The 20,188-nt window shown below is 42.0% G+C and overlaps 1 protein-coding gene across 3 annotated transcripts in view; it reads right to left on the bottom strand.

Moving 5' to 3' along the window:
* The window catches only part of EGF (epidermal growth factor), an 88,203-nt gene that overhangs the window by 19,703 nt on the left and 48,312 nt on the right, over nt 1-20,188 (bottom strand). For 2 of the 3 annotated variants that reach the window (XM_073340890.2, XM_073340893.2), the window contains 9 exons: nt 18,988-19,124; nt 16,311-16,459; nt 14,610-14,714; nt 11,885-12,108; nt 7,784-7,951; nt 6,687-6,836; nt 5,013-5,171; nt 3,991-4,107; nt 581-706 (listed from right to left, as the gene is read on the bottom strand). In XM_073340890.2, coding sequence (XP_073196991.1) covers nt 581-706; nt 3,991-4,107; nt 5,013-5,171; nt 6,687-6,836; nt 7,784-7,951; nt 11,885-12,108; nt 14,610-14,714; nt 16,311-16,459; nt 18,988-19,124 — 1,335 coding nt within the window. The remainder of the gene's footprint in view (nt 1-580; nt 707-3,990; nt 4,108-5,012; nt 5,172-6,686; nt 6,837-7,783; nt 7,952-11,884; nt 12,109-14,609; nt 14,715-16,310; nt 16,460-18,987; nt 19,125-20,188) is intronic. The other variant, XM_073340892.2, reaches the window with a different exon arrangement.

Raw genomic sequence — 20,188 nt, 5'->3', positions numbered from 1 at the left:
GAGAAGGCAGAAGCTTCACCGATAAAATTAAAGGACAGTGGGATCAGTGGATCTGATTATTAACACGTCTTTAAATGTACTCAGGGTGTAAATGTCAACACCTTGAAGCTCATGCCTATTAAACTAACCTAGAATTATTTGAGGAGTATTATGACACACTGAATACCTGCTTTAGTTTATATGCATGGTAATGATTTCCAATAAATCTCTGTTGGTTCACCCATTTTTTCCCCAGCATAGCCACCAAAGTGTAAACACCAAGGGGAAGTATCCATTGGCAACTAGAGGCTTTGCATATTGATCAGCTGCTGATGTTGCCACACATCAAACAGTAGGAAAAGAGCCAAAAAAGTAGAGATGATAAATGTCATCCATCTTGGGGAGCTTACTAGTCTAATATTAGTATGCAGACTCCAATGCCATTTTTCGACCAAGTAGTGGGATAGATCATTATAGACACTTAACACAACTCTCACATCTTGACACATAGCCGATCCAAATCATTAGACACGTCTCTTACTTCCTCATTCATTCTGTCACTGCCTCTCACTCCCCCTGTCACCCTCACACTCCCCCTCACCATAACAATGAAGCCCATCTCCACTGTATCCCTCCAGACACTTGCAGACATAGCCACCTTCGGTATTGATACAGTCCGATAGGTATCGATTACAGTGGTCCATGTTAAGAGCACACTCATCAATATCTATGAGAAAAACAATGTTAGGAGCCAAGGGACGCATTATTCATGGAGTAACATGCTGAAATGATGGAAAAGAAATGACTGTATGAGACCCACCCGCAAACAATCCTGTTACCTTTACTTGGGGCACGTCTACACTAGAAAGATAAATCGACCTATGTTGGGTCGACTTACAACCACCATACTAATTGCACCAAGACTCTTAGCTTCCCATTCCCCACAGGAGCCTGGCGGCTACACCGAGGCTCCCAGCTCCCCACCAGGGGCCCAGCTGAGGCAGGGAGCCAAGAGCCCGAGGGCAGCCAGACTCCAAGCAGCGTGGAGCCAGGAGCCTCCATGCTGCACCAGGGCTCCCTGCAGGGAGTAGGCTGGGCACAGCCTGGCTGGGAGTGGGGAGCCCAGGAGGGCACAGCCTGGCTGGAAGTGGGGAGCCCAGGCAGCAGCTGGGCTGAGAGCAGGAAGCCTGAGAGAAGACAGGCTCTGAGCGGGGAGCATGCAGCCTGGCTGGGAATGGGGAGCCCGGGGCAGCTGGGCTCTAGCTGGAGCCCACCACCTGCCCCATGGCTTTCTTGTCAATTTCAGGGCTTCACCATGGATGAAAGTAGACAAGAATGACAGCCAACAGCCGATGTAAGTAACACAGTGTCTACACGGACTTTACATCCCCCTGATCTATCCCGACATGAGCCTATGCCTCCAGTGGAGGTGGAATTATGATGTCGGTTTAATAGGACACCTACATCAGCTGGAGCAAGGCTGGAGTGTGTAAACTGACATAATTAGGTCGACGTAAGCTGCCTTATATCAGCCTTACTCTGTAGTACAGAGCAATCATTTTGCTTCTAAAGTACTGGGAAGAGTGAGCAGGGGGTGTGAGGTGTCCTTATTTGTGGCCATGAATTGAGGCTGGGGTTTTCAAAAAAGCCTGAATAAGTTAGCCACCTAAACCCCATTCAACTGGATGCCTAATTCCCTTAGGCTTCCTTGAAAATACCTGGCTTATTTATTGATTGATTTTTATTTCAAAGAAAAAGAACTTTAGCCCAAAGGGCACTCCGAAATAAAGCTCTGGATGCCCATGTCATATGATCAGTATGATTTAAATCCCACCACCACACATTCCCCCAAGGCACCCTCAAACACATTAGCCGTCCCCCAAAGCCCGCTCAAACAGGTGGGCTTTGCAGAGTATGTGCAAGACTATTTTGGACTGGCAGTGGGTGAGCATTCTAAAGTAAAGGTGGAGAATGCTCTGCCAGCAGCCCCTCTTTTATACCATGGGGGTATCAAGCTTGAGCACCCCTGCTGATCTCAGTTGTGGTGCAAAATTGCCTTAAAAACATACTTGAGTAAATTTCTATTTGTGCCAAAAAAGGGCTGTAGGTAGAACCAGGCATGATAATGTGTTTATCTCTGAAATTGCAATTTTCAGCTTCAAAGTCTACTGTCCCATGAGGGTGCATCATATACACTCTCTCTCTCTCTCTCTCTCTCTTTACCCGTGGCCTCCCCTCTGATCTGCAGTGCCTGGCTTTCCATTTAATTTAAGTGACAAATAAATTCCCTGAATCATGAGTGTATAACCTAATCTCAAAACTGCCTCCTTTCTTGCTCTCCAGAAGCACGATATGAAGTGGAATGTAGACTTTGAAAAGAGAAACAAGGGTTAAGAGAAAAAGGTGCAATAGTTCAATGAAACAAACATTTCATATCTATTCTCCCTCCCAATTATTATTATTAAAATAATGCTGCAAGTGTCGTTGGTGTTTTACAGTCAAATGATTGCCTGTGCTTTATTTCCAAGGTCTGCCTTGTCTTTATCTTTGTGGTAAGATAAAGTGCTTTTATTTATTGTTTCTGCGAGTGCACAAATGGGCTAACTGCACTGTGCTGTAGCTGGTCTCATCACAAGAGTACCCAAGAGCACATTCTAATACCAGAAAGAGACAGGCAGAGGAGCTCCCATAACTATACAATATAAACATTGCATTTGACCCATTAAACCTTAAGAGAATCCACAATGCTAAATTATACATCAACTATAATATCTATGTGCCTTGAGCTTTTTGTAATTAGATGCATTTTATAAATAAATATATTATACTTGTATTTCTATTGCCCCCATAATTTGTATTTGTTATCTCTGCTCTCTACTGAATAGAATGTCTGACGTGTCATAGGAACACAGAATTGCAATACTGGGTGAGAACAATCTACAGTTGTTTTGTCAGTAAGAATGGCCAGTTCCAGGTGCTTCAGAGGGAGGTAAAAACAAAATCATACTGAACAATTGAAATGCCTTGAGGAGAAGTGTCTCCCCAACCCCAGGCAGCCAGTGATTGGCTTATGCTGGGAAGCACGAGGATTTAGGTCTGATGATTTTTTTTTTTACCCTGCTGATGTTGCTGTGGATGTTCTCCATTTAAATACATAAAATGTTTTTGATTACCCCCAAGCCCTTGTCCTCAACAAAAGACTGTGGCAATGAGTTCCCTAGGATAGTTGGTGTTGTGTAACAATTTCCTCATATCAATTTTGCTGTCTTTCAGTTTCATTGGATGTGTCCTTGTTCTAGCATTCTGTGAAAAGGCAAGTAGGTCTCTGTAGCATTAATTATTTATAACCCTCTACCATATCTACTGTTATTGGCCTCATCTCTAATTACATAGTCTGAATCTGTCACTCCTGCTAATCTTTTACATCGGTTAAAGTGTGCATATTTAGTGGTTGCAGCCTGCAGAAACTATGAACGCTAATGCTACTACAATGAGCATGAATGTTCAGTGGATCCTATTTGCTTTCACATTCCACACTGAGTTCAAGGGGAACTCTCTTCTCGTCTGATAACTCTGCCGCTTACACACTTGAGCTCTCTCTCCCACATATTCATGAGAAGAGCTTCTTCAGCCTTTTGCTGCATCCTCCATTGCTAAGGGCATTGTAGCACATAGTTTCTCTCTCTATTCCCACAACAGACTAAATTCATCCCTGGTATAATGTTTATGAATTGAGAGCACTAAAGTCAGAAGAGTTACACCTGCGGCAAATTTGTCTTACTCATTGATATGAATAGTATTTACACTCATGATTCAAGGGAAAATAATGGATGTAATAATTAACCATTCCATTTCATGGTCTCTGTTCATTATCCTTTTCAATGGAAATGATGTGTCTGAACACAGCAGTCTTGTCGACCTTCCTGTGATGGCTCATGCTGTGGATATGTCAAAGACAGACGGCTTTTTCAATTCTATCATTTTCTAGAACATTTTAATACTTCCTCTTACCATAGCATGATTTACCCTCCCTGATAAATCCTTTCAAACACTGACACATAGCACCATCTTCCAGGGGAACACACTGGGCGTTGACATTACATTCTAACACAGCACAGTCATCTCGATCTGTAGCACAAACAAAATCAAAGTCCACCACACTGACTAGTTCAGTTAATCAAAGGAGCAAATGGATTTTTTACACAAAAGCATGTACAGCGAAAGTTTTAAAACATGGCCCCCTAGGGTTAACAATGACCAGCTAACAATTTTAAACACAACTGTCTTTGTCTACACTAGGTATAAACAGTGTTTAACCACTCATTTTCCCAGTGTAAGCAAAACCTTACAATGCATCAGAGTTGGGTGAATAACTGATTTGGCTGAATCCCAAAATTGTGTAAAATTTTGATGAATCAAAAAAATCCATTTGGGGTTGAGCTAACATGATTTTTTTGGACCCAAAATGAATTTTTCCAGCCAGGAGACCAGGCCGCTGTTATAACCATTAGCCCAGTGGTTAGAGCACTCTCCTGGGACATGGGAGTCACAAGTTCAATTCCCCCATGCCTGATGAGAAGAAAGGATGTGACCCTCATAGTGGCAATTCATAAACTAACAGATTTTTAAAGTACAAACGTTCATAGCAATTAACTTGAGATAAAAGTGTCTAGGCAAGAAAAGCTGTTAATCCCTTTTTGGTTTTTCTGATCCAGTTCTTTGTGATTTACAGTTTTCCTGTTAAGCAAAAGCCTTCTCTCCATATTTAATCCAGTGCCCCTCTGGATCCCACCTTTGGTTGGTTCTGACTAGACTTTCTAATTTCATATCATCCATGCCTAAATCTTGATGTTTGTTTCTTCTCCCTGGTGGTGTTTATAGGCAGCATGACCATTACAGATTGATCCCTCCTTCCTCTAAGCTCCACCACTCACCTCTGATCCAGTTGAATAAACCAATTTGTATCCAGCTCAGAATTTCACTTTCAGTACAACAGCCATGACCTTTGTGAACCATAAAATTGTAGACCTTACCAAACACCATGATTTCAGCCACCAACAAGTGTTGGGTCTGTAGCTCCTCCCCATTGTTAGTATCCCCATATGTCCTACTATTCAGTGGACTTTGGTATCTGGTTTCCAGTGTTGCTGTTTTATTCTGTGGTGCTGCCTTCTTTTGTACAGAGATACCCCCTGAAAATGTTGAAGACAAGTAGAACAGATGGTTGAAGTCTACTGAATCAAAGTTCTGATTTTTAGTCATACATAAATCAGTAATTCACAAGTCACAGAATCTGTGGCTTTCTATTTAAAACAAAAGTCAGATTGTTCTCATTCTGGCCTGTTCCCCCAGGCCTAAAATCCACTCAGTGGTTGGTTCTCTCAAATACAATGGGAAGGAATTAAATTAATTCCCCAATTGCACTTGTCAACATTGAAGGTCCATACTTTGATGTCTGTGTGTCAAGGTCCAATACTACAGAGGTCAGATTCATATGTTACTGCCCCAGTGGTCATCCACTGAGGTGTAAAAGAGCGTGATTTTTTAAACTTTTTAAAAATGCTAGAGATGATACAGCAATTCACTTCAAAGGCACAGCAATTCACCTTCACAAGATACTGGGATGTTCAGGTGAGCCTGACTGTATAAGCCAGTATTTTATGGGGTATGGGAGAAAAAAGTAGAGAGTTGATGCTTTTTTCAGTCTGGGGGTACCATATCAGAACACAGAATCATAAAAATCAGAGGTGCAAAGAACCTTTGATCCATCCTGAGGGGGATAGTAAAGAATTGTAGCCTACAGTATATTGACTAGCGCTTTGTGAGATGCTTACCTACATTGCTCTCTCCTGTAATATAATCACTTGGATGAATGTGAATCATTGCCCCCCTACAGGATAGAACATGTCAGATTTGCATAAGATTTTAGTGGCTGAGTTAGTCAAGCTGCTTCTTTAAGTTCACTGAGGAAAAGCCTTAATTTTCGGAGACAATTGTTGTGAATTCTAACCCTTACGCTGAAATATGTTGTTAAATACAGGACCTTCCTACCCTTAATAGAAACATTGCACATATCCAGGCTCTGACACAGGCACAGCTAACATGATTCAGTGCAACCACAAAGCAGCATTTTTTCCAGCTCAACTGTGTGCCAACCATATTGGCTTGTCCACACGTAGCACAATCCATGACCAGTGTGTATGAATGCACTCCTGGAAAAATATAAGCAGTTTTCCCAAATGCCTCAGCTGTTGATGCCAGGAGCAGAGCAGAGAGTTGGTGTTTTTCCACCTGGTGCAATGCACTTTGGTAAGTTGTCAAGATACTTTGGGAAATTCTGCCCTGCAGAACCCAGTTAGAACCTGACAGTCATGTAATAGTCCTGCTCACACATGAAGTCAAAACACGACATATCTATGTGGTTAGGAATTGTGTGTAAATCGTTTTGCATGAAGACATGAACTATATGCAGAGTCAAACTGGTTACATGCTGACTTCCATTCAAAACCCAGAGGGGAAGGAGAGAGAGAGAAGAAAGGCAGGGGAGTGACACAGTAAGAAAATGCCTATAAAAGGGAAATAAATGCTGTTTTCAAATGTCTACAAGCCTATCACAAATTGTGAAGAGTAAGAAAAATACATTACATTATTATTTGATAGTATCCTTTGAAGACAAGTTTTTTTTCATGACTAAAAGAATATGATACCTGCTGCTGTCTCAGGAATATTCAGGGCCTGACAGGTTTTTCCATTTTGGGTTTTCATAAAGCCTTTGTGACATGAGCAATGAGCAACTCCAAATCTGTCTTCACAGATCTGATCACAACCTCCGTTCTCATGAAGGCAGGGATCTGCCCCTAGGGGAGAGACATATGTGAACCTTAGCAGGATGCAGCCATACGTTCGGAGAATCCTCAACTATTAATTATCTTATCTTGTTGGCAGTGCAGATATGAAGCAGTTAAAAAATTTAAAACTGACAGAGAAGAGAATGCACTTTTTTTTGGTTAAGATGGGACGTGTACAATAAAGTATATGTGTTCCTTAATGACAGTAAAGCAGAACTGCATGCTTTCCATCATACACAGATATACTTACAGCTATTATGAATGCTTTTTATTATTGGACACTGGAGCCCTATTATCCTCTATAAGGCTTACTTCTGTGCTGAGGATAGTAAGCACTGTGTCAAACTGTGACTGTCTTATTTACACAAGTAGTCTTATCTAAATCAATAGGACAACTCACTTCAGTAAGGTAGATGCAATATGAAGTTTCCTGCAAGCTCTTCCAATGGGTTGGAGTTTGTCCCTGGCAGAAAAATCAAATGGTTTGGCCCTCAAACCAAAGAAGCTTAGAGGTTCCACAGGTGCCTTTTTGGTGTTACACATCACTATTATTTGTATAAGGAGAAAGAAGCTACACAAAGGCGATAGATGGATATCAAGAGTGTGGTCTCATGGTAATTGGTCAGATTAGTGCTACAGAAAGTATTATATTCTTAGCTTGAAGCACATGGCTTTAGAGATGCAAGAGCTATTAGCATTGATGGGGGAGCTGCATGTCCAAAGTCTACACACCAAGCTGGAAACAAACCCGCTAATGCCCCCATGAGTTCCAGAGCTCCAGAAAACAACAGTTTTCTCATGACTCTAATAAAAGCCAGTCTGACTGTGTATGTGGAGTCTTTTGAAAATTCTATTTCAGAGATGAACATTCCCTCCTCTAAATGTCTATTGTACCAATAGCAGCGAACATAAAAAGAAGCCCGTAAGGGAATGACTGCTTAACTTTTGCAGAATACCTGGTTTCGCCAAAGGATGAACTACAACCACTGACGAGGGTCTCAGCATGCTGCCTCGGAGACGTACCCTGTTTTGGCCGGTCTTCTTGTCCACCCTCGTTAATGAAGGCTTAGCCCAGTCAGAGAACCAAATGTGATCCTCAAATACTGCTACATCAAATGGATGGCCTAGAAAGCAATTATACTCTTCAATGCCAGTTCAGGTTCAAGTTACACAAGTCAGCACGTAACCAAAATAAGTATCCACACACGTCTTTCTAGAAACACAGCAATACCGTAGAGATACCCAGACTTGCACTTTTATGTATCTATCAGTAGATGATGGAAAATATCAGTGCCCATGAATGGTTGTTGATGAGCAGTCGCACCCTGCTCTTCCGACTCCAAAAGCACAGGCCCTTGCCTCTCAAGAGTCTCTTTTAGCTGCTACCAATGCAAAGTTGTGATACAGCTGATTCCATTTTGATTCCATCCTATGAGGGACAGTGCTGTGCGCGTGTGTGTACACGCACAAGCCAGTATACTACACCATTCACCTACACGGCTTAGAATTAACCCTTACATTTTCAAAATAGTGCACAGAGTAGCAGTTTTTCCCTTGGTAACTCGAGCCTTGCATGGATACAAAATTTATATTTGCAGATGCAGATATCGGCAGATATAAATCATTATCCGCAGAGCTGCAGGGCGCTACCGGGACCCAGAGCAGCAAAAGCAGTAGCCTGTCAGGCCGCCACGCTCAGGAGCCAGTGCCCTGTACCCAGAGCTCCTCCGGCATATCTGTATCGCCCCCAGCCCTGCCCAATGCAATAGCACGGCCAGAGACAGCTGCGGGTGAGCCTGGTGCCTGCCCCAGTGGGCAGGGTTGTGGCGGAGCTGGGAGCAGTACAGCCACGTCAGAGGAGCTGCCAGCACAAGGCCCTGGTTCCTGGGAGCGGCAGCATGACAGGCTACTGCTTTCACTGTTGTGGTTCCCAGCAGAGCCCTGCAGCTTCACAAGTACCAATTTATATCCACGGAGATACATTTTGTATCCATGCAGGTCTCTACTGGTAACGGAACATATGCTTAAATTTTGAAATTGGAATAAGGGGATGATTTCCAAACACAAGCATGGCAATTCCGAGTTAAGGATGCCAAGTACTGTTGTATAGATTTTTAAAAGAAATCTATGCTGTCTAATTCTGGCTATTTGAGTATCGGTGTCAGAGTTAGAGATTATTGTTAGGTTGCTATGGGCCTATACATTTAGACAAGTATTCCTCTCCTCAGTGCACACACGGACAGATCATATATACTGGACCTGCATATATTTTTAGCTGCTTTTGGAGGGAACTCTAAACTCTTGCCAGAGTTTGGATATTTGCCCCATTTTATCAGCCTGTAGCATCAGGTATTCCTGTTGAGTGACAGGTATTTCCTGTAGTAACGCAATTTACACGTAAGCCTTTGCCCAACTGGAAAAACACTGTCTATATGAGAAACATATTACCAGTTATACCACCCACATTTGGATACTTATTCCAGGATAAATGTGTCTTTCTTTCAGTTTAGCTTAACCCCTTTCCCAAGTGACATTAGCTAAACTAAAAAAAAAGCCACTTTTATACCAGAATTAGTGTGTCCACACAGTGGTTTTTAACCAGTATAACCATATTGGTTTCAATTCACACTTCAATTTATATCAAAGAAATGTTCCTATGTGGACAAGACTGTTTACTTTTTCTTAAATGTTGTTTTGGGATTTAGGAATCCTTTTCTATCCCATGAGCATATATCCTGAAGTCTTCCACATCAGGCTTACTCCCTTGGCCTGATTCTCTTCTTATTTCATTCCATGAAGTTTGAGAAACTAGCCAATATCCTGGATAATGTCTTCATCCAAATAGTGAATTATTTTATTACACATAACCTGCACCCTTGGAAGACCAAAATCCTCCCATCCCAATGGGGACATCAGTAATTTAGCCCTCACAGTTTTCACTTATACTTAACCACAACTTAAAAATCAAAAATAAAAGTGGGAAATGATCCAATAAAATTAAAAATAAGAAATAAGGATCCATCCTACAAGAATCATGTAGAAGCAGGACTATGTACCATTACTATGCATCTCCAAACACAATAGGGACTGTATAAACAGAGACCTTTACTGTTGGTCCCCTAGAACAGGTGCTCACATCTTTGTTTTTACTCAAACTACAAAACAGTCATAATGATGGAACAGATCTAAGAAAACCTAATCTGCCTTGCATGCAGCTGTCACTGGATGTCTGTACATTCTACTCATTATTCACATATGACCTGTAACTACAGCGACACTAGATGGCACCCGTGCAATAAGAATGCATACTTACCCAAAGTATGTATAAGGTATTTAGATACCGTTGGGAAGGTTTGAAGTTATATTTGTCCAGGGTACAATGTATTAATCTTAAAATGTTCATGGGTCCAGCTGAGTGTTTGTCAAAGTATGTCATTTAAAAATAATATACAATTATATACATACAATACTTCACACAGACTTTCTCAGACCACACATTTTAAGACAGAGACAATTAACAAAAAAAACTCCAAATAAACCAGAGAGAAAGAAAATTAATTTTTAGACAACCCTCCCTTGGTCCCATTTTTAAGCCATAAAACACCAAGAGTGAAATGCTTGCCCTACTGATGTCAAGGGCAAAATTCCCATCGACTTCAACAGGACCAGGATGTCACTCTGTATCTCTTTCCCCCTTCCGATGCACAAGTCTGATGCTCACCAACCTAAACACAGTCTCATGTCTGATGTCACCTCTCTGTCTCCCAATACACACACCATAGACTCAGATCCATCTCTTTTCCTCCACTCTCCTCTGACGTTCCTTTCTCTCGTCCTCTCTTTTGCTTCCCGAGAGATGCTACCCCTTTGACAGTCACTGGAGAACAAAGTGAAACTTACAACAGGTTGTCAGGTTTTTCTTTGCAGCTCAGCCTGCCTGACTCAGCTGCAAAGTGGAGTTTACCACAGTTTGTACTTTTCACTGTCAAACCTATCACAGAGGGGACAAAGAAGAATGACAGGCCAGAGTAGCACTGTGGGGAGGGGGAGGGGAAAGGAATGCTAGAAGGGCACTCCATTCAGCCCTATTGGTACCCAAGGGACTGGAGAGTCCTCCCATCTTTACAGGCAGCCCTGCACATCAGTGACGGGGAATCTGGCATGGAAGAAGAAACACAAGCCACACCAGGGAAAAAGAGCAGCCTAGTACTATGAGATGGCTGCCTAATGTGGTCTCTGGCAGAACAACACGACCACAATATGGTGATAGTGTGGTCATTATATATGGAGGTCTATTTGAACCCAGATGGCAGTCCTCAATTGATCCATGACCCGCCTTTTGAGCAACACTGCTATAGACTGACTACACAGTTACAAAATATATGCTGTCAACAATGTGACAGCGTCGAAGGGCAATCACTGCTCTGTATACACACACAAACAAACACTAAAATGTGGTTTGTTCTAAATGTGTTAGACTATCAGTTATCCTGGGCTGAGGCTTCTGTTCTAGCTCTCAAGGTGATCTTCTCATCTCAAATCACAGCAAGGCTGAGCAGTAATAGCCACCAGCATCTTGCAAAGATCATCTTTCCATTGCTCGCAATGTGTGTATTATGTATTTAGAGATGTCTGCATGTTGAAGACTGTATAGACATAGTCCTTGATACAGAGAGTTTAAAATCTAAAGGCCTGTTTTCTCCTCTCACTTACACAGGTGTAACTCCACTGATGTATGTATGCAGTGAAGCAGTAACTCAAGGAACCAACGTATCATTTTCTTAATGGGATAGATCTTCTAAGGAAGGCAGCATAGAACTCTGTGCAATAGATTTGGGGTGGTCTCTTACAACTAGAGGGTGATTAATACGGCTTGTCTCTAGTACAGGTGTTGCTGAATATACTAAATTCTGCATGGACTTACCTACTACAATCCCATTAATCTCAACGGAGCTACACAGGACGTAAATTAGTGAAGAATCTGGCCCATAATTCAGATTCACATACACACAGAGACAGATATACATAACAAGTAATCATCAACCCCAAAACCTCACCTACATCATACTGTGTAAGTATTCGGCGTTTAGAACCATCCAGACTTGCAGTTTCAATAACAGACTGTTTAGCATCACACCAGTACAACTTGTCAGCTAAGCAGTCGACAGTTATTCCACTGGGCCAAACCAGGTCAGTGCTAGCTATAATCAGACGATCAATGCCTTGTAGGGAAGCACTTTCGATCCGTGGGTTGACCCCCAAGTCAGTCCAGAATAATCTCCTTTAGTGAATAAAACACAAAGGAGTCAGTAAGCAAATATGTTTTCCCTTCAAATTGATCTTGTTTTGGAGAATTCTTTCATGGCAGACTGATTGTAGCAAGTCAGGCACATGGAAGACATAAGGCACCTATCCTCAAAACAAATACTTAGAATACTGATCTTTTAAAAATTGTTTTATGATCCCAGATCATTATATTAAATATATGTGTGGTTGTGAACATAATTCCGTTTTTGCAGTTTAAAATAAAATCTCTGAAGAAACATTTCCCTCATCAGCTTCTTACCGAGTTTAGGGTTCTCCGTTTCCATTGCAACAGATGATAATACTATAACACTCTATAATAATGGAGTGATTGCTGCTTTAGGCACTGTGATAGCAACAGCTGTTACAGGCCACACATGGAATCCTGAATGCACATCTCTGTAAGCAAGTCAGCCAGGAAATTATTTTCTTCTATTTTGTTTTATATATTAAAAGAAACCAAAAATGAGCCCTGTCCCAAATTTTTCAAACTAAGTAAAGATTCTTGATGCTCAGTTTATGGGTGCCCAACCGAGATAGCATAAAGAAGCCTGATTTTCAGAGGTTGAGGGCTCAACATTTTCTGAAAATCAGGCCCCTTTAAAGTGACTCAAGTTGGGCATTTAAAAATTAAGGCATGCAGAATCACTAATCATTTTGGGGCCTCAGAATTTCCCTGGTGTAATCCCAGTGACTTCAGTGGAGTTACATCAAAGGATGAATTTGGCCAAGTTATCTGCCTTTGTTAAATATACTCATATAGGCCCCAAATCCTACTAGCCTGACACAAGCAGTTCCTCTGTCATCAAAGGACTGCTAATGGAGAGTATCATCTGTCCCACAATGTTCTTAATACTCTTGTTTGACTTTGAATTTCATCTTTAATACTGACGTTTACCATCATGGAAACTACCATAGTCCTTTGTTGTTTCTTTAGCCTTTAACTTCTCAACAGGGACATTTTCACTGGGCTCTAATTCCACACCCCACCATATCTGTCCCTCTCCAATACAGCTTTTGCTTCAACTTTAAACAATGATTCATCAGTTACTGTTTCAAAAATAATCATCTTGTCAACAGTAATCAAAACTCGCCTGGACTTCTGCCTACTTTTTCAGGAACTAGACCATAAAACTCCGACATTCTGTGACACACTATATATAGGTCAATCTTACTTTCAACTTGAGATTTTACTTTATTGCCATTGATAACTTATAACTAGCTTCCCAAACTCAGGTATTCCTAAGTGTTTTCCCTAGAGACCCTCTGTGTTCCATACCCTTGTTCCATCACCACTTTCCAAAATCTTTTATTTCCTGGATGGGGTTAACAAGGTCCACCTACTCTTTTCACTCAGCAGTAATTATAGTGCACTTTCCTGCAGGATAAACATACCTGACATCAAAATGACTCTGAAAAACCCTGCAACACTATTTCAGGTTTTAGAAACCATCCTGTTACAGACAGGGTGAAATCCAAATAAAGTCCATAGGAGTCCATTAACTTCAATAAGGCCAGGATTTCACCAATAACCCGAATCTATCACTTGGTGGTTCTAATGTCCCCATCAACATATTATGTATGCACCACCAGATATGTAATTAAGATAAAAGTGCAAATATATGTTTATATTCGTGCACCTTCACATCCAGTAGATTATTGTGGATATGACTTCAAAGACTGCAATGTTACTTAAACGTGAATATGATAACTGCAATAAAATCCCTTCCCTGGTGAAAAGGAAAAATTACTTTCAAAGCTGAGCATATAGTGTCCTGCAAAAGATACAATCCTTTTTAACTAATAACATTTACCAGTGAGGGTGACTTTAACTATATATATATATATATATATATATATATATTTGCTTAGTTTTATTTATATACAATTTATCCCCGGTGCCAGGTGATAATTGTATAAAACGTATAGTAATAACATAATTCCTGTAATTAATCCTCAACTAACAATAGCCCAGCAGTGAAAAAGAAACCATAAGTATTTTTAAAATCTGCTTCTAGATTCCCATTGCTACAGCTGCCCACCCACACAAAACCAGACAGATGGCATGTGTGGTCACAGTGTGTCCCAAAGGCAAATGTGTGTCTTTACAATAAAAGTCAAAGTTCCTTGAAGAAGAAAAAAGTCATCTACTGCTTTCTTCCCGTTCCAAGGTGAATTGGGTGCTGATTGATGAAGAATTGACAGAACTGGATAGAGCCAAGTGATGGCAGGAGCTCTGCAAACTTCTCCCACTCAACTCCATCAATCTTCACTCTCAACACACCCAATTACTGCTTCACTGGGCAGTCCACTTCCAACAGTGAGAAGTGGACAAGTATCCTAGGATGAGAGCAGTTTATGTGGGAAAAAGGCAGGACCTGAACACTGGTTTCCTAATTAGAGAAGGGGGGGGGAAAGCTGTAATATTTACCTTCCTCACCACCTACTCTTAGATCAATAGTTTCTATTACTTCTTACTTAGCTAGCGGGTGAACAGCAATCCCTCGGGGCTGGAAGATGTCCTCCTTGATGATCATTTCTCTGTGCATTCCGTTCAACTCACTCCTCCCAATGTAAGACTTCCTGCAATATACAGGACACAATTTGAGCCATTACTGTTATCTTCATTCCCTTTTTTAGCAAAATATACTCACTGAGTTTTTAAACTGTCATTTTCTTTAGCTGACCATAAAGTGTAATGAATGGCATTTCAAATACAGAAGCTAGTCTTGCCAGCACTGACTGGCCCATTGCTTTAATCATTCATGTCATAGCTCCATTATCTGGTCCAATAGAATGATAGCAGGAAATTGATTTCTCTGCAGGAAATCAAACTACTTTTTTCGGGTAGGTAGAGAATTGGATGTCTGTTTATTAAGAACATTAATTGGAATCAAGGAGAGAATAAGCTCCTGAATGAGGAAAAGTGTTAAAGAACAAAAGTAATAAATACTTTTCTTAAAGCACATTTCATCCATAGGTCTCAAAGCACTTTACAAAGACAGGTACATATCATTATCCTCACTCTACAGACAGTGAAATTGAGTCAGAGTGGTGCCCAAGCAAACACAGATGGCCTGACTCCCAGTCCTGTATTTTATCCAGAAAAGATTGCAGAAACTTTACTCTCATAAATGTTATCCAGAGGAACAAATGTCAGAATAGTATTAACATCTGACTGAAGGGAAACCTACATCCTTCCATTCCTAGCTGACTCAAAAAGGAAAGGGCCAGCAGTGTCAGGATGGAAGGAGGAATGTAGGCCTGGGAGAAAAAAAAGCAGTGGCTCAGAATGTGTGAAAGGTACAAATCCATCCATGAACTTCTGGATACCTTCTGAAGGAAGGCATAGGAACTTTACTAATTTTTATACAGGACGTTGATCCACATATTTTCCAGACAGTTCACAAACAAAAATCGCCTGGGTATATACATCACAGAGTGAGGAAGGTGCAATTCAGAGTACAGCACATACAGTAGGAAGATGATCTGCATATTCAGAATCAATTTTTATTGTCTAGTAAAATGTTGGTCATGCTATGTAGCCATCCTTCATCTTTCATATAACCACTAGGGTGTTGCTCTAATCCAACACTGCCTTTTTGCCAAAGATGGGCTTTTTTTCCCCTCCGTGAATAGTGTGATGTGCTGGCTCACATGTGTGATCATATTATCCACTAGTGACTAAGGCACAAAGAGGGCATAATCCTTTCTATGACAGTGAGTTAACAAAGAGTCTCCTTTAACTCAAGGAGGTCTGTGATTAAGGAGACAATGGTTCTGTGCTATGTCCAAGATGTGTCATGTGTATAGTATAGCAATGTTCATGAGCTTATATGCAGCACATATTCTACATTCATTGCAATTGAGCCTGATCACCTGGTCCTCACAAAGACAAATCTCCTGCTGAAATCAGTGGGAATTTTGTCTGTACGAGAAGTATAATATCAGAATCACAGAGAATTGTTCTTTTTTTACACACTTTCACATTTTTTACACACCTTGACATTGATTTTCAGATGCTAAGCTTTCAGTCAGTAATGACTTACAATTACTTGATAAAACACTACTGTATTTAAAGTAACATCTCAATTATTCCCACATTACAGTTCAGTTATTCCATATATCTTGTGACAATGTTACATGTGCTCTGGCATCAGTGCAGAGAGAAGCGCATACCCTCTGTCTGTCCAATACAATTTACGGTTAATCCAGTCCACAGCAAGACCTTCAGGTATATCTATAGCTTCACAAATAATTTTTTCACGATTTGAGCCATCCAGATCAGCTCGTTCTATCCACTTCAAGGCTGTGTGTGCAAAATAAATCTGTTAAGAGGAAACATAAGAATTATTTTCAATTATTTCACAAATCATTTCTGTCCAGTTTCCCTGATCTTACTGTTTCATCTCTGACTATGAATTTTCTTTTTGGAAAAATCCCTATTCACTTATTTATAAACTGGTATCCTGTGATTATTGATCGAACAAACAGGCACTTATCTTCAATCAGAATGACTTCCGCAGGCTGAGCATGCTTAGTAATAAATCCTAGCTGTCCTACATACCACCTCCTCAATAACCTAAGGTTCTCTTTTACACAGCAACCTCCTAAAGTGGAACACAGCCCATGAAACAACAGAAGGAGGAGGCAGAAAGAAATGTGTTAATATTTAGTTGCCAGATCATTTAAGTAAATGAAAGCATGTGTGTGGAGGGGGATGGATATAATTTCCTCCTGTTCCACCTCTTTTCACATTTGTCTTTGTTATTTTCTTAAATAACAGGCCCTGTCCTGCAAGGTGTTCCAGGACTCAACTCTAATGGGGCTGCAGACAGGCACAACGGCCTGGCCTACACAGAGAACCTTGCAAGGTCTTAGACGAAATCTGAAATTCTCCACTGTTTAGAGTTATGGTTACCACCATTTGTAGGAGGGGGGGGGGAAGTCATTTTATATTTGGTATCAGCAGAGAATTGTATCCTGAACTGCAAAACAGCATACAAAATAACACTAAAACTTCACTGCAAATGCTAACAACAACATTAATGCCTTTGCACTGACTGTAGATTTTTCTTGAGCCTTTAAAAACTCAACTCGGGCAAACTCTCACTAACTTCAATGGGTATTTTGCTTGCAGCCAAACTGGGAGATTTTAGGCTACTAAAAGTCTGGCGGCACCTGGCCACTCCCGGAAGTGGCCACCACATCCCTGCGACCCCTGGGGGGACAGGGCACTCCGTGTGCTGCCCCTGCCCACAGCACCAAGTCTGCAACTCCCATTGGCCGGGAACTGCCACCAATGGGAGCTGTGGGGGTGGTACCTGCAGGCATGGGCAGCATGCAGAGACCCCCTGACTCCCCCACCAGTGGCTGCAGGGACATGCAGGCCACTTCTGGGAGTGGTGTGGGGCCAGGGCAGGCACGGAGCCTGCCTCAGCCCCACTGTGCTGCCAACCAGGAGCCGACCGAGGCACCCGTCACCCCGTCCTGCACCCCAACCCCCTGCCCCAGCCCCGAGCCCCCTCCAGCAGCCAAACTCCCTCCCAGAGCCCACACCCCCTCCTGTACCCCAACCAGCTGGTCCAAGCTCAGCCTGGAGCCACCTCCCACCGAACCTCTCAGCCCCAGCCCAGAGCCTGCACCCTCTCTTGCACCGCAACCCATGCATCAGCCCAGTGAAAGTAAGTGAGGGTGGGGGAGAGCAAGTGACAGAGGGAGGGGGGAATGGAGTGAGCGGGGCGGGGCAGAGGTGCCCAGCTCCATCTTCTGCGCAGCCTCCATGCTGCTCCCTCAGCTGCCCCCAGGAGGTAATGCTGGGGCATGTGTGCGCCAGCCAAGCAGCCACAGGAGCCAGGTGCTACGGAGTCTGCTGCCTTGTTGTTACTGCCCATGTGCTGTGACAACAGCAATGTCTATACCCTGTCTAGCTGTTTCTGACAGCAAGGAAGACCCCTGGGGAACTGGGGTGAGAAGCTGCCCTCTCATTTATCTGAACTCCCAATTATCCAAATAAAATCTGCGTCCCCCAGGGTATTCAGATAAACTTGAGCATACTGCATTATCTTAGAGAACAGTGGAGATAAGTCTCATTATAAGGAGAAAACTGTCTGTTATACAAGGCTTAACAAAGCAGCATTCGACTACCCCTCTTCCAAATTCACCAAGCTTAGAGCACTGGGATGAGGCAGTACTCACTGGTCCTAATCTGGCAAGCTGCTCCATGTGGGCTGACTCCTGGGTCCAGAAGGAACACCAGGCAGAATCAGGACCACATTCTGTAAAGCTAACAAGCTTGCCACATTTGCAGAAGGTTGGTTTAACGCTACTAGGAGAATTGGGTGCAATGCTTGTTAAAAGAGCCTCTACATATTGTATGGGTTTTGATATGTAACAGTGGTAAAGATGCCTTGATTTTCTATGATCCCTCAATAAAAGCACCCGATACATTTCCAGGAAATGATTCTGAAGTTTAAAGTGAGAAATCAATTGATTACACAAATGTTTTTGTTCGAGACAGCGTCCTTTTCACAAACAGAAGTTGGTCCAATATAAGAGACCCACGGTATCTCTTTGTAGTCATGCTTAAAACTATGTGGGAAATCCAGCCATTTTGGCATATGGACTACATTAAACTAAGAGACAGAACTGAAGGGTCAAATTTAACCAGTGGGCTTGTGTTTAGCACCCTACTTGAGACAGAACACCACACCAACCGTGTTGCTGGACATTCAACGGAATAATATCAGCACAGCATGTCATCTGGATCATTGGCAGCACAAAGGTTAAGGTACAAGGAAGCACAATCCATTTGTCCTCACACCACTTCAAAATCCTCTCATTTTTAATGCCTTACCTTACTTTCAACTGGGTCATAGTCCAGTGCTAAGACTATGCCCATCTGCCAGTCGAGTAAACTTGTGTAATCTGTTCCATCAAAACTGATGCGGCGGATGTCCTGGCCATTTGCAAATAACAAAAATGGCCTGGGGCCTGTTAATGAAATTTTGCATGCATGTTAATTCTTCTACGCCCAAAGTAATCTGTACATAAGATGCTTTATGTGTGAAAAAGCAATTAGAGTGCACATTTCTCCTCTCTGTCTCTCCTCGCTCTTTTGTTTCCATCATCTTAATCAAAGTTCAACATCAACAAGATCTCATCAATGAAGAAGGAAAAAGTTAATTGTCTATCACTGAAAGCAATTGCCTCTTTTCCTTTTATTGCTAAATTTTAAACTGGCACTTAACTCTTCTGCACAGGTGACTGCATAGATATGCTGGACATGCACAGAGCAAATCATGAAGTCCTTACTTAGTTATTACTCAGTTCTTTCCTCAGGCAAAGTCCTATAAAAGTCATTAGAAGTTTTGTCTCAGGAAAGGCTGAAAGTCTGGGCCCAGGTATACACAAGCTGAATAAGGATGTCTTTTATTTAACAAAGAAACAGAAAGGGAAGTGTTAAAATAAAGAACATAGACTGAAAGCCACACTCCCTCCTTCCCCCACAGCCCATACTGTGGGAACCGCTAACAGCACGTCAACGCAGCAACCAAAATTAGGCATACTTGTGCTAGCTTTAACCAAGCTAGCAGCACATGGATTTCAGAGCAGATTGTACAAGTCTGCCCAGAACCCTGGGTACATATTTGCTTTGCTAGCACACACTGGTGTCTGTGCCATTGCATCTTCATTGCTCTTTTTAGCCACGCTAACTAAATTAAAGCTAGCACGGGTACGCCTACCTGAGCTGCAATCGGACCTCCGATTGCAGCATCGACAGACCCTAAATTAGCATTTTACAATGCAAAGGAAGGGAGCTTGGTAGTGCTTTAGTTTATTGAACTAGCCTTTCACCCTTGGGTCCTTGACTTAAATCTCACTTACTTCACCAATGAAGTTAGTCTGACAGTCTCAATTAATCCCCCCAACATAAATTAATTATTGCTGCTGTCGTCATTTGCATTCCAGTGTTGCCCAGAGGCTACAAGAGAGATTAGGGCACCACTGTGTGAGGCACTGTACAACCAAGTTGTAAGAGAGACTTTCTGCTCCAA

This window comes from Lepidochelys kempii, chromosome 4, assembly GCF_965140285.1.
Source record: "Lepidochelys kempii isolate rLepKem1 chromosome 4, rLepKem1.hap1, whole genome shotgun sequence".
Lineage (NCBI taxonomy): Eukaryota > Metazoa > Chordata > Testudines > Cheloniidae > Lepidochelys > Lepidochelys kempii.
This window is presented reverse-complemented; position numbering and strand designations above follow the sequence as displayed.